This window comes from Hyperoodon ampullatus (assembly GCF_949752795.1).
Source record: "Hyperoodon ampullatus genome assembly, chromosome: 13".
Lineage (NCBI taxonomy): Eukaryota > Metazoa > Chordata > Mammalia > Artiodactyla > Ziphiidae > Hyperoodon > Hyperoodon ampullatus.
The window spans coordinates 18,327,411-18,341,705 of record NC_136926.1 but is presented as its reverse complement, the minus strand read 5'-3'; the positions used below and the strand labels follow the sequence as shown (position 1 = coordinate 18,341,705).

The window sequence follows — 14,295 nt, the reverse complement described above, 5'->3', positions numbered from 1 at the left end:
CGGTGGGTAAGAGGAGGACAGATGACAAGGAAGTAGTAGCTCACGACTAGAAGGCCAAGGTCAAGACCTTGAAGGTAGCACTGCTCTTGATGAGTGAGATGGATGGGGCCAGTGTGGTGGGAAACAGCGTTGAGCGGAAGACGGCAAGGAGCTGGCACAGGTGGGGTCAGATCGTTGATGACAGAGGAGAAAATGCAGGCAGCAGGGTACACACGGGTACAAGGACCCGTCTGAATCAACCTTTACAGAAAAGGAACCCAGGAGCAGTATGACTGTCTATACTTACTGGGTGTCAGAGAGGAAACGCCATTCTGTTTTTCCAAGCCTACATTTGGATCTTTCCAGGGCCCAAAAGAGAATGAATATTTGAACAATGAGCAGTCATGAGCCAAGGAAAGCATTTTTAGAGCCTTTCCCTCTTGAAGTGTATTTTGCTCAAGGAGAAAGGGAAGTTTTTCAAATACAGATTTCAGACTAGCCACTCAGAACTGTCCTCTGGAGGCACTTACCTTGGTCTGTTTCTTCTCGGTGGCGTAGACGATAGAGGTACAGCAGACTTCAGCGATCTTGCGGCCCTGGCCGTAGAAGGACCAGCAGCAGATTTCGTCCCCAATGACATCCTTTATGAACAGGACCCTTCCATTAAAGCGCAGGGACAGCTTATCAAACAGTTCGATGTTCTTCAACATATTGTCGTCAGAATTGCTGCAAAAGAGCATTTGATAAGGTGGTTGATTACAAGCTGGTGTTAACAGCCACCACTAGTGGGGGAGTGTTTCCACACACCGGGCCCATCATCTCCACCATCCCTTTTCAACCTCACAGTAAGCCCGTGAAGAAGGCACTACCATCCCCAAAGCTCAAAGGAAAGCTAGGGTCAGAGAAATTAGGGGACTGCCTGAGGCCAAAAACTAGTAAATGGCAGAGCTGAGCCTCAAAAAGACAGCTCTGGCCTCTAAGTCTGCACTCCTCACCAGCGTGCTAGGGCAGACGCCCTGCTGTGCAACAGCCAGGAATGAAATGCTGAAACCATGGGGTCTGCAGGCAGAGGCACCAGGTGGGGGACATGGAGGAGAGCCCCACGGAGCCACATGAGAGGCTGAGTGACCTGCCCGAGGGAGACTTTTGATCCTGGGTCCGTTTATGAGTCTTGAGTAACTTCATCGAATACCCCTACAACCCATAAGTTCCTGATTTAGAGTCACATGTTCCCAAGAGCCAAAAGGCATTCTAGAAACCTGTATATATTGCTAGTGGGAACATAAAATGGCGTAGTCACTTTGGAAAACAGTTCGGCAGGTCCTCAAGTGATTAAACGTAGAGTTACCATATGACCCAGCAATTGCACTCCTAGGTATCCACCCAAGAGAAATGAAAACATGTATGTGTACATGCATGTCCACAGCAGCATTATTCCTAAAGGCCAGAAGGTGGCAACAACCCTAACTGTCCATCAACTGATGAATGGACAAACAAAATGTAGTCTGTCTGAACAATGGAATATTTTTTAGCCATAAAATGAATGAAGTACTGATGCGTGCTACAACATGGATGAACTTTGAAAACGTTATGCTAAGTGAAAGAAGCCAGACACAAAAAGCAACATATTATAAGATTCTACATATATGAAATGTCCGGTGTAGGCAAATTCATAGAAACAGAAAGCAAAATAGTGGTTGCTTAGGGCTGGGGGAGATAAGAGGGTGGGGGGGACATGGGGAGCGACTGCTAACAGGTACAAGTTTCCTTCTGAGGTGATGAAAATGGTCTAGAATTAGGTAAGTGGTGATGGTTGCACAACTCTGAATATACTAAAAAACACTGAATTGTGTATTTTTAAACGGTGAATTTTATGGTATGTGTGAATTAGATTTCATATCTATCAATCCATCTGGGCATTCTAGAGGTGCAAAAAGGCCACCCTCATCTGAGGGGAACAAGGGGAGCTGGGCCTGGCTGGTGTGAGTGCAGATGTCTTTTCTGGCCAACACCTTACCTGGTATACGAGTATTTGTTGTTACTTCTGTTGTAGAGCAACTTCACGGCTGGCTGTGGGTTGTTTTAAAAAAAAAGGAAGAAGAGAGTCACTTGGAGTGCAGGTGCGAAGGACCACCGGCTTCCCACAGCGCTGGAGCCCTGCCATCCGCCTGAAGAGGCAGGTAAGCGTAGCCTGCTGGCTGGGGTGGGGCTGGAGAGGGAGACTGCGTGAGCCAGCACCAGGAGAAACACAAGATGAGCTGTACGCCCCCATTCCTGACCCCTTCTCAGGCCTTGCCAAGGCAATTTCGCACATTTTTATTCCAAAACTTACTCAGAAGAACCTCCACCACTTTTGGTAGCAAAAGAAATGCCACAAGGTTGCCTCCACCATACCTTATTTGAAGTCGCTATAAGTTTCTGTTCTTCCTTGGATGAGGTGATGACAGGAACTTTGCAGAAAGGCTCATAAGTATCTTTGTTCTGCTGGAACAAAACATGCTTTCAGCCTGGGAGGCCTGCCCAGCACTGGACTGTTTAAGCTGGCCTGCCGGGCAAAGACGGACTCTGGTGAGGGTAGATGGGGCAGCCATGGCTGGGAAGAGAGGAGGATTCTCAGCACCAGTGAAGTAGGATGGGGGACGACCAGGAGTGGAGTTCTCCAGTGAACCCGCTCTTCGGCCAGGACTGTTATATGCCAGGGCGCTTGGCATATAAATACTAACAACAATGACACATTTCACAGCCCAGGAAGCCACTCAAAAATAAACCCTAAACATGGCAGATGAAATATGATTGCATCAAAGCTCCTAAAACCCCACTGCAATGACTGCAGAGGAATTATAAGCCCATGAGGAGAGAAAGAATGGGAAAAGTGAGGTCAGCAGACAAAAGATGTCAAAAACTCAAGTCTGGAAAGCAGGCCTCAAGTGAGTGATAACTGAGGACGAGAACGCTGAAACCTAAGTTGTCGGATGGGAAAGAATCCACAGCTTTGAAGGCTGGTGGGCTCAGGGCAAGAGCAGAGGGTCGCGTGCTAGTCGGCAGAAGCACTGGTGAGCCCTCCAGATGGATCCCCTACCCCAGCTGGGCAGGAGAAAAGCCCACTTTCCTGGAGCAGTTTGCACAGGAGAGGACAGGGCTGAGTTGCTATTCCAAAAACGGGAGATTAAGTGAACGATCTACACGCTAAATGGTGAGCCCTACCCCCACCCCAGCCCCTTCTCCTACTCAGATCTCAGAAGGCAGCCAGTCAGGCTTATACCTACCAGGCAAGAGAGTGGAGGATTCCTCTACAGGGAACCACCTGTCCAAAAAAAAAAAAGGCTACAGATTCTGACATTGAGAGTTCCCACTGAAAACGCCAGCCTTATCATCTGCCACTGAAGCCCACTGGACAACAATACATACAGTGTTTCAGACCCTTTACTCTTGAGTTTCAACAGACCAAGGACCATCAGATTATACCCGGAAAGCCTCTCAAATATGAGACGGAAACCAAAACAAAGAGAAAAAGTAAGAGAAGGAGTCACACAATGAAGGCAGCAGAAAGAAAACTTCAAATAGTATCATCAGACAGATGAGAGCAGATATCGCATCCCATGAAACAAGATCAGCGTGCCATATAAAAAAAGAGCACTTGGAGAACAAGAAAAGGCTCTCGGGAGTTAGAAATACGATAGCAGAAATGAAAAATTCAATAGAAGCGTTGAAAAGATAAAACTGAAAAAACCCTCTGAGAAAACAGAAGGATAAGGGCGACAGAAACTAGGAGGTCAGTCCCGGAGGTTTAATCTCAGACTAACAGAAACCACAAAAAGGAACCCAGAGGGCATGTCTCTAAGACAAAGATGAAACAGAGATTCCCTGATGTGTCTGAACATACCAAAAGGAGACTGAAGTTTCTGAGAATTTAGGGCTGAATTAGGGATGTGTGCTTAGAAAACCAAGCAAACGAAAGACAATGAAGCAATCACTAATTCTGGTAAACTGAAAAGTTACACGAGAAAGGAAATAATCGCTGCATACTCTGTGGCTCAACTGTTAACAATATTTACACGACTCAACGTAAACTCTGAGTACGGATTTAATCAAAACTGTGATAAACTATACCGGGAGAAGGAATATGTGCATGCAAGTTTGGTAGTGGCTGGGGGGGGTGGTGCATGAGCTAAATTTTAATTTTCTACAGAAACGCCAGTAGATAATGTGGTAAACTGAAAAATCAATAAATAGTATAAGAAACAGGTGAGTAAAGAACTGATGCAAGAATTAAAAGAGGCTGCTGCGGGGGTGGGAGTGGGTGGAAGGCGTATGGTAGAGTTTTTGACATCAACCTAGCTTACAATACTAACTTGACTTGGTAAACGCTTTACATGCATTACTTTAATAAACATACAAATGAAATAAAAAATTACAAAGTATAAGCTACAACATTCAGTTAGATTTACAGGGAGTTCACAGACTCGCAGTAGCGGCAGGGGTGGTGTGTGCAAATAACAGTTCCTCAGGCAGACTGGCATTGTGGGTACTGCCCCAGTGGAGAGCCACCCAAGAGCCTCACGTTTACAGATCCAATTCCTAGGACAACGCAAAGGGGTTCTTCTGATTCTCTGCCATGTCTTAACTTGCCTTGAAATAAATGGCTGCTGGCTACATCTAGAAGTGTTCTGGTTTTGCAGGGATTTTACTGTCCCTAGACTTGACCCCAGCGGTCCTGCCCCAGCTCCAGCTGAGGAGTGAGGGGTGTCTGTCTGTAGAGATTACGCTGGGCTCTCAACAATGACTTGTGGGATGAGAATAAGTCTCCCAATGAGTCCAGAAAAAGGATCAGGTTTTATACCCCATGGCTCGGTACTGAAGGGTTACAATGCACACAGGGAGAGGACCCAACACCATGGGGGCTGAAATAAGCCAGAGAGCAGTCAGGTGGCCTCAGCATCACAGGGAAGCCTCTCGGGGGTCGCGCAGGCCAGAGGGGAGCAGCTCCGGGGCCAACTCATTAACTCTCACAACAGCTCAATGAGGGAGGGGGACAATGAGAAAGGCAGATGAGTCTGGGGCTCCCCCCACCCACACGGGGAGAAAGGGTGATGCCTACTTGCAGGGCTGCCTGGCACTCTTCCACCAGGCCCTGGACCAGGTAGTACTTGGCTTCTGCCAGCAGCTCCTCGATCTCCCGGCGGCTCTCAGGCAAGGGGACCGCCCCGTCACGAAGGTAGTTGAGTATGGTACCAAAGTGCTTCCCACACCGGTCAATGAGGATCCAGCCTGCGGTGGGAGGAGGGGGGAGGAGAGCTGGGGTGTCTCTTGTCTCCCACCACCTCTGGGGAGAGCAGGACCACAGAGAGGGATGAGGCCCCACCTGCCCAGCTACCAGCAAAGGGCTGACCAGGCCCCGCTGGCTGTAGACAAGCACACCCCAGACTCACTGGTTTGGGCTCCTTTATTTTATTTATTTATTTTTAACTTTTTTGGCCACACCGAAGGAAGGATTGAACCGGTGGCCCCTGCAAAGGAAGCACGGGGTCTTAACCACCGGACTGCCAGGGAAGTCCACGGCCCCTGGGGCCTAAAAGCATGTTCCTAAAGTACCTCAAAAATCCCTTTGTTAAGAATATCGCAAGAGGGCCTACCCCACACCTGGATAAAATGGGTCCAAATGAGCACATCCCATTGACAGGGGAAAGGCTTCTGGTGTGAAAATATCTATTCCCTTTTTCAACAACGCTTTTTTTTTCAGACTCCCAAATAACAGAGCCATTTCTAAGGAAGCAGACGGCTCACTGCCGCAGGCTGTGACATCTGACTCCCAAGGGTGACCCCCAGGCACTCACCAGCACCACCACAGAAAATTCCATCCGTAACCCCCCAAACAAGTGTTTAGTGGCTAACGACAGTGATCAGAGATAAAATGGTGACCAGCCAGACCCTGCCCTCAAGCAGTTCAGTCTAACTCGGGGAGATGGCGCTGGCATTCATGAGATACGGAAACACGTCCCAGCTGCTGACCAGAGCCAGGCACAGTGCAAAATCGTGTCTTGTGGGTGGGGACAAGGCGAGTCCTGCTGCTTCTCAGCGTCTTCTCCAGTCTCCAGTCTTGGCCCTGGTCTGCAGGGCCTCTATGCGGCTTCTCGAAATTCCTCCGCTGAAATGCAAATGCTACTGGGAAGGGGAAAGAGGACTGGAGCCTGGGAAGGGGAGGAGGAGGGACCAGAAGGGGAAGCAGGGATGAAGTGAAGACCAAGTACATCTCAAGAGAAAACGCGAAGCCAGACAGACAGAGAAGTCCCGGCCTTCCTGATAAGCAGGGTCACCCCGGGAAGGGGGCCCCAGGTCTCCTGCTGTGCACTGCAGGTGAGGAAACGCCAGCGCCCAGGGAAGTTAGGAGGTTCACACAGGAATCACTCCTTCTCTGCCCCTGCTTTCCCTCAGTTTGGGAAAAGAGCCAGGTTTCCACTCCTAAGACCACTATGTCTTCCCAAATCCTCCTCAGCCCCCGGGCCCTGGAGCAGCAGCAGAGGCCAAGGGCAGCCAAGGCACCTTTTCACGTCCAGTCACAAGTCGGCCCACCTCCCCCGAGTCCAGCCCCACCAAGTGTGCTCAGGTGTTCTAGTGCACTGGTTAGTGTTCTTTGCCGCCATCACCAGGAGAGTTGACAACGAGGCCACTTCCACGTTCCGCTTTGCAACTACTCCTCAGTCCACGGTTCCTGGGCCTTTGGTTAAAGGTCCCGTCTCGTCCCTCCAGAGCCTTCTGCATGGCACTTCCACGCTGCTATGGCTTCCTGAGTACATCAAGAAGTTCATCCCCAATTTGGCAAACACAAAGCAAATGTGTGGCCTGGAGTCAGACCCTGGATCCGAGCAAGGACGACGAGGCCTTCACAGGTGTGGTGAATCCTGTCACCTTGACAGTGCCCGCTGGACATTACGTTCCCACTCCTTTCTCCAGCTGAGACAACAAAGTGCGGACTCAGCATCTGTTCTGCAGCTCAGGTGCCTACAGGGGCCCTGAGCACACAGGATAACCAAGTGAGGGTGGGCAGGGCGGACCACAGCCCAGGCCCTGCCTCTCCCCGCGCCCCCCCAAGGGGGTTCTTCCCGCTCCAGCCAAAACTGGCCAGGTAGGAGTGAGGCCCAGGGCTGAGAGAGCCCCTGATGTTCCAGGAGACGCCAAAAATGCAGATTTCCCTGTGAAATCTCCTGACTTCTAAAGAACAGTAAACTGATTTTTTTTTTTTTTAAACCTGTCATTAACCCACCACAGGGCAGCCAAAGCAGGGCCTGCTGGCCACCAGCCTGTGACCCCTGTTGTTGCTGTGGATCAAGTGCTCTCCTTCCAGAGAGCCGACGAGGTATGGAAAGACCGTATTATCTTCCCAACAGTTCTTGTTGATGGAGGCTCATTCCCCTGCATTTTCCTCAGATGAAAACAGGCTCGGAGAGGTTCAGGGACACTCCCAAGTTGGGGAGGCAGAACTAAACCACAGAGAACAAGCAAGGAACTCGTAGGAAAACTCTTCTCATCATACATAATTGAGAAGACACGTAGAACCTCAGTCTTTGGGAGAAAGGGCAACAAATTCCACCCAGCTGCTCTGGGAAGAAAATGCCCTCGTCTGCCTTTGATGCGTGGACAACGCAGCCACTCAGAAAGAACGAGGGCCCCTGAAATCAGTTACCCAAGTGACAGTCCAGAGTTTCCATAAACGAACAGGCGGACCGTGACACTGGGCTCTGGCTCAAGAATGCTGTCAGGAAATGCTTGTGGTGAAGGAATCATACTTTGGACAAATAAGGGCAAAAAAAAAAGAGCACAGCCAGGCGCACTCTCCATGAGGTTTCAATTAGCATTTTGACTTCAAAATATTTTAGTTGCTTTCAAAGCAGGAATCGATCCCTTTGAAACAGTCAGCTCCAGTCCCCAGCATATAGACAAGCTGAGGGAAGCCAAGCCAGGTCCGGGCGACCTGGGCTCCCTGGCCCCTTCGGCAGGGCTGGAAAGAAGAGTGAGGGGTGTAGACCCGGAGGCTCTGGGACGGGTTGAGTGAGACAGCACAGGCCTGTACTGGAAACCCAGCTCTGCACCTACTTGCTGGATGACGTTGGTGTCTCACTTAACCTCTCTGTCCGACGGTTTCCTGTTCTAAAAATGGTTCCTCCCTGGGCTGGCATAAAGGTAAGATGAGAGAATGTACAGGAAGCACAGAGCACAATGCCGGGTCTGCCAGCAGCCATCAAATAGGTCTCTGATGGTGAGCCCTTTACCTATGTCATCATCACTGGAGAACAGACAGGAGTGGCAGCGGCATCCAGAGGCGGAATGTTCCAGCCCCCAGGAAGGGGGTCTGCGTGGTTTTTGGGGTGCCTGGGAGGAGGCTTGGCTCAGAGACGGGGGACTGGACCGCCGGGCTTGCCCCCTCCCAGCCCCGCCAGCAGACCAGGTACTTCCTCTTTCCTTCCCTCCCCCACCTCCTCCAGGGAGCTTTCACTGACCTCTCCTTCTCCACACTAAGGTATTTAGATTTTTATGGTCCCCAAACTTGCCTGTTCATAAGTTGCCTAAGGTACTTGGGTCCTTGTTACAAATTCAGACTCTTGGAAGTAGCCTCATTCCTAAATCAGAATCTCTAGGGCAGGGTTTCTCTGCCTCAGCACTGACACTTTAGACCGGGTAATTCTTTGTTATGGAGAGACTCTCCATAGGGTATGTAGCAGCATCCCTGGCCTCCACCCAATAGCATTCCCACACCCAAAATGTGACACCCAGAAATGTCTCTGGATATTGCCAAGTGTCCCTGAGGGTCAAAAATCATCTCTGATTGAGCACCACTGACTGAAATAGATCAAAGACCTAAATGTAAAAAATAATGTAAAAACTTAGAGGTATCAAAGTCAACAAATCAGATTGGGGGAAGATATTTACAACATAAGACCACAAAGAAATATGATCCACAACATATACTTATACAAAGAAAGAAAAAAAGGAAAACGGGAAAATGTGTAAAGATACTGGCCGGCAGCTAAATGATGAAACACAACGGCCAATAAACATAAGTCACTCAATGCACTGGATATCAGGAAATGCTAAATAAAACAACAAAGTACTGTATCATAACCATCAGATTGGCAGCAAGTAAACAATGACAGGTGCCCAGTGTTGGCAAAAATTCAGACCCCTGTGGGGAGGATAACTGACACAACCGCTAATACCTAATCAAGCCGAGGATATGATCCCCAATTCCCCGCTTGGGAATCAACTCCAGGACAGAGCTCCCAATGGTGGGTAGGATCTTAATGCTGTGGGCCCTGGCGGGGGGCTGGCTGGGGCCTGGGGACTCCAGAGCTTCTTCACTCACCGAAGTAAAAATATTATTTTCTGGGTGTGCCATGATGTGGCAAAGGTTGGGAAGCAGAGCCCACACGTGCACTGGGAGAGTGTTGGAGAATGATAATATTCCTAACAGTGAATGCTGGAAACAGCCTAAATAACCATCACAGAACATGGATCCATAAACTGCATGGAACACTCTACTTCAGGGAAATGTGTGAACTAGAGCTGTTTTTTCATGGATCAATCTCACAGGCATAATGCTCACTAAAGCAAAAGCTAAAAGGCTAAGTACAAGCTATAACACGTAACACCGTTTATACGATGTTTAAAAATGCACCAGCTATACAGTGGTTACAGATATAAACAGTTGTAGTAACAGTAATTCATGCAAAGCCCCACACCAGTGGTTCTCAGCCCTGGCCGCGCATTAGAATCCCACGTCGAGCTCTTAAAGTCCTAACGCCCACCACACCCTGTCCGGTTACATCTGGCTGAGGAGGGGGTGGGGGACGGACACGACAGGCGTCAAGGTTTAGCTCTGAGGGTGACTCTGTGCAGCAAAGACTGAAATCCACCCCAGTGACCCCATAGTCAAGCTACTTAGAGGTCATCGCTGGAAGGGAGAGAGGCAGAGAGGGTAAAGAGAAGCCCCATGGGTCCAGGTAATGTTTTAGTCCTTGTCTGAGTCGGGGCACAGGGGAGTCTGTTACATTATGCAGTTTAAACGCTTTCAACTTATTTCAGAATTTTGCATAAGGCAGGAGGCCTGGAGACCTCAGGGAAACGGGTACTGCAGTTTTCCTGCTTATTACACTGCCCCACTGGTTTTCTAGGGAAGGTCTACTGATAATTAGATTAATGACTCTCTTCTCTGATCTAGTGTATAGACTTCCTTACTCCAAAAACATTAGCCAGAGACCAGACACCATTTAAGGCGGGAAAGTACTACAAGCAACAGGGAGGGATGAGGCAGGCAACTACAGGTGAGGGCCGGACAGAAGTCGTGTTACTAAAGGTGCCACATAAATCCACCCGCCAATGACGACAATGACAAGGGCTCCAGGGCTCCAGGAGAAATTCTAGCACTGCAGGAACTGAACCTTTCTGGGGAGGAGTCTGGGAAAGGCCTGATCACTGCCACCGTGTTCTCTCAGAAGAGCGACCCCTGTAGGGGGAACGTGAGACCGCAACACCCTCATCCCACAAGGCCAAGGCAGGCCACTTCTCCCCAGCGTGCTGAGACCCTTCCCCATAGCCCCGCCCCCTCTACACCCCAGCCCAGGCAGGACTAAAGCAATAACAGACAGCCCCCATTTACTGAGTCTCCCAAAGTGCCGGGCATTCTGTCAAGGGCTTTCTAACGTCCTCATGTAATCCCCATGACAACCCCGAAAAGCATTATCATTTGCAATTTTGAAATGAGGAAAGAGGCTCAGAGAAAAAGTCACTCGCCCAGTGTCACATCACCAGTGAACGGCACATGAGCCTGTATGAGCACAATGCCCAATACGTGGAAACTACTCCATAGCGGTTAGCTGGGACAGCTACCATGTGACAGAGCAGGACTCAAATCCAGGTCCACCTCCAACACCCACGCTCCTCTCTGTTGAGGAATTACGTGCACACGGTATACAACTCAGGCAGGCAGAAGGGCGTGTAGTGCAAGAGAGTCTGCCACCCACCCAGGACCCCAGGTCCCCTCCCCAGAAGCAACCAGCTTCTCAGGTATCCTGTACAGATTTCTAGCAACACAATGCATATACTGTTCGGTATCTTCAGAGCCCTCGTTCTTTAACCAGCATGCCGTCCTGCTGGCTTTACTCGCCTGGGTGAGCCGCACTCGGCAATTGGGCCTGTTTGTGGCGAACTTCACTGCTGCCGACAAGCTTCCTGCCTGAAGGCCAGGGTGAAGCTGTGAGATGCGGAAAATCTACCGCATTTTGTAGATCCAAGGGTGTGCTTAGGCCACGGGTCAGGCTGGGCAGTGTACTCCCCAGGGGCCAACAAGATTGCTCTGCCAGCACAGCGCTGGCTGGAAGACCAGACACCCAGCCTGACATCCCAGGCCCAAAAGGGCTTCATCTCTAAGCTGGTGGTTGGACCATAAGGCTGCCACACTCAGACGACCAGGCCTAGGGCTGGGCCCACATCAAACCACGCACAACAGACAGTAAGAGCCAGCAAGTCCTAGGTTCAGTAGCTTCATCATTTCCAGCCCTGTGGCTTTTGAAAAAGCATTTCACCTCTCTGAGATGTGGATTTCTCACTTAGCAATCGGTAACAACAGCAGCCACCCCTTAAAGGGTTAAGGTGAGGCTTAAATGAAACAAAACCCATAAAAGGCCATACTGTGAGCTTTTCATGATGACTTGAAGGGGGCTGGAGTTCTGTGAAGTGGAAATAGCTGAGGTTTGGTGTCAAAGGCAGCACTGCTTCCCTGGAGATGCTGGGTTTTTCACGAAGCACCGAGAAAGGACATCCTCTGGCAGCTGTTTAGAAGCCTGCGCAGGCCCACTGGTTCCACTCTCGTGCGTCTCCCAGTTGGGGGATGGGAAAGCTTGTGGACTCTGTCTCCTTTGTGACACGGCATCAAGCCACCAAGGTGAGGGCTCTCAAGGAGACACGGCTTCCACTTTGCCTTGGAAGCAAGCCAACCGCTTTTCCTGAGCCCCGCCAGAGACTGGGCAGGGCGGAAGAAAGGCCACAACAATCCTGGGGTCTCAGATAAGGTCCACTTCCTTCAGCAGCTGGGGTGCTATTGTCTTGATTTCCACAAATACTCCCGGGCAATGCTGGGTGCGGCCCAGCAGAGGGGATCCTCCTACTCATAAAAACCCTGGTGTTTTCTGGGTGGGGCACGGAGGCAGCTCTGGGGCTCTGACCTCATTCACCTGCTGCTGGGCCAGAAACCCGAGTTTGTGGGGAACCCAGGGAATTGGGACTGCAGGTCCCCCAGCAGCCTGGCTTCTCCAGGACACAGAGGGAGATGCTCCCACTAGCCGAAAGTCCAGGGTGTGGTCCTCTTAGGATAGGAGAACACACTGTGCACACCAGGCCCAGAGCCCCCAATCCCACCCCCTGTGTCAAAACTCGCCACTCTTCCAGGAACTACCATCTCGAGAAAGGCAGGGGCGTCAGCACAGAGGCCAGCCTCGGAAACAGGTAAGGTAGGGTCAAGCCAAGCCGTGGTCTGGCCTGGTCTCAAGCAAGCTCAGGCCAAGGAATGAAGGATGGGGCCATCTTTAAACCTCATGTGACCTGCCCCATAAACCCAACCCAGGAAGGATGCTCCCTCTTGCAGGGGTCTGAGTGTTCCAGGCGGGTGGAAGCAGTTATGGGAAGCAGGACCATTTTAAACAATCCTTTGCCCTTCATTAACATGACTTTCCACAAAAAGAACAAAAAAACCACACACTGGGGACTTCCCTGGTGGTCCAGTGGGTAAGACTCCACGCTCCCAATGCAGGGGGCCCGGGTTCGATCCCTGGTCAGGGAACTAGATCCCACATGCATGCCGCAACTGAGAAGCTCACATGCCGCAACTAAGAAGCTCGCATGCCACAACTAAGAAGTCCGCATGCCACAACTAAGTTCCCATGCCACAACTAAAAACAAACAAAGAAACAAAAACAAAAAACCCACGCATTGAATGTACATATATTGAATGCTTACTATGGGCCAGCAGTCCCCCCGGGGTGGGTGTCATTGTGCCCATTTACCAGATGGAGAAATGAGACAACGACAGGCTAAACAACTAGATTAGGGTCACCAGACAAGAAAATGGGGAGCTGAGACTCCAAAATCCAGGTTCCTGAGTCTTTTATCAGGAACCCATCCTAGGAGGACAACGGTCCAGAGAAAACGCTCTCACCTCAGTCACACTTGAGTTTCACTCTGACATCACATAATCATGACCGAGAGAATGGGAAGAGAGCCAACCAGGGCAGCCAGTCCAGCGTCCACTGTACAGAGCTGATGCGTGGGGCGGGGAAGTGACTTTCTCAAAGTCACACTGCAAATCAACAGCTAAGTCGAGATTATGACCCCCCATCCCGCTGACTCCTACTCATCTTCAGCTCTCAGCTTAGGTGTCACCTCCTCAGGGAAGCCCTCCTTGACCACCTCCCCCACCCCCCCGATTAGATCTAGTCTCCCTGTTACTCACTCTCAAGGCTCCCTGCACGCCCAGTAACACCGAGCACAATAGGAAACCTGGGCCTGTGGACACTGCCTGTTTCACGTTGGTTTTCTGAACTGGAAGGAAGCCCTCGACCACAAGCACATCCCAGGCCCCGGAGGCTGGGCTTACCTTCACTATCCGTGAGCACCTCCATGCGCCCGCTGAACATGGCCTTCAGCATGGTGTCCTGCTTGGTCAGCGTCTGCATGGTGGTGTAGTACAGGGCTCCACCCACGTTCAGCTTCACGTACTTGGAGCTGGGGCTCGTGCCCTTGAACGAAGTGGTGCGGGTCGCAGCCGCTGGCACCGCTGAGCTCACCACACTTTCTCCTGACATCTCTTCCTGCCAGGGGACAAACACAGGGGCACTAGGGTCACAGCACCAGGCCTGATTTATTTTTTTCAGCCAGTGTGCTGCAGCTGGCCTCCAGATGTGTTCTGCTTAGTCCAAGCGTATACTGCATTGAAAACAAAGTTTGCTCCCAGCGTTGACAACTCGGGAGAATTCACAGGAAAATCTGGGTTTCTGGCTTCTCTTAAAATCAGAGGCCAACTAGGCCAGCAGGGGAACCAGCGGTGGGAGCTGGGGCGTCGGCTGCCCCATGGGGAGGAGCATGCACTCCCCAACCTGCCCCAAACTCCAAGCAGACAGCCTCATACCCTGGCTTCACTGCTGACCCTGCAAGTACCAGTTTGCCACTAAGTCTTGCATTACAAGGACTTCCTTTGTGCCCACTACCCGTATAAATGAACACCCTGGCTGTATCCTAAAGCGGCCGAAAGCACTGCCAAGGTCTCGTTTT

General features: G+C 50.7%; 1 protein-coding gene across 1 annotated transcript in view; it reads right to left on the bottom strand.

Moving 5' to 3' along the window:
* KCTD10 (potassium channel tetramerization domain containing 10) overlaps positions 1 to 14,295 on the bottom strand; it is a gene marked incomplete at its 5' end in the record, with an annotated part of 34,864 nt that overhangs the window by 10,869 nt on the left and 9,700 nt on the right. Inside the window, 5 exons of the mRNA XM_079718143.1 lie at positions 510 to 705; positions 1,997 to 2,049; positions 2,374 to 2,460; positions 5,078 to 5,247; positions 13,622 to 13,835. Coding sequence (XP_079574269.1) covers positions 510 to 705; positions 1,997 to 2,049; positions 2,374 to 2,460; positions 5,078 to 5,247; positions 13,622 to 13,835 — 720 coding nt within the window. The remainder of the gene's footprint in view (positions 1 to 509; positions 706 to 1,996; positions 2,050 to 2,373; positions 2,461 to 5,077; positions 5,248 to 13,621; positions 13,836 to 14,295) is intronic.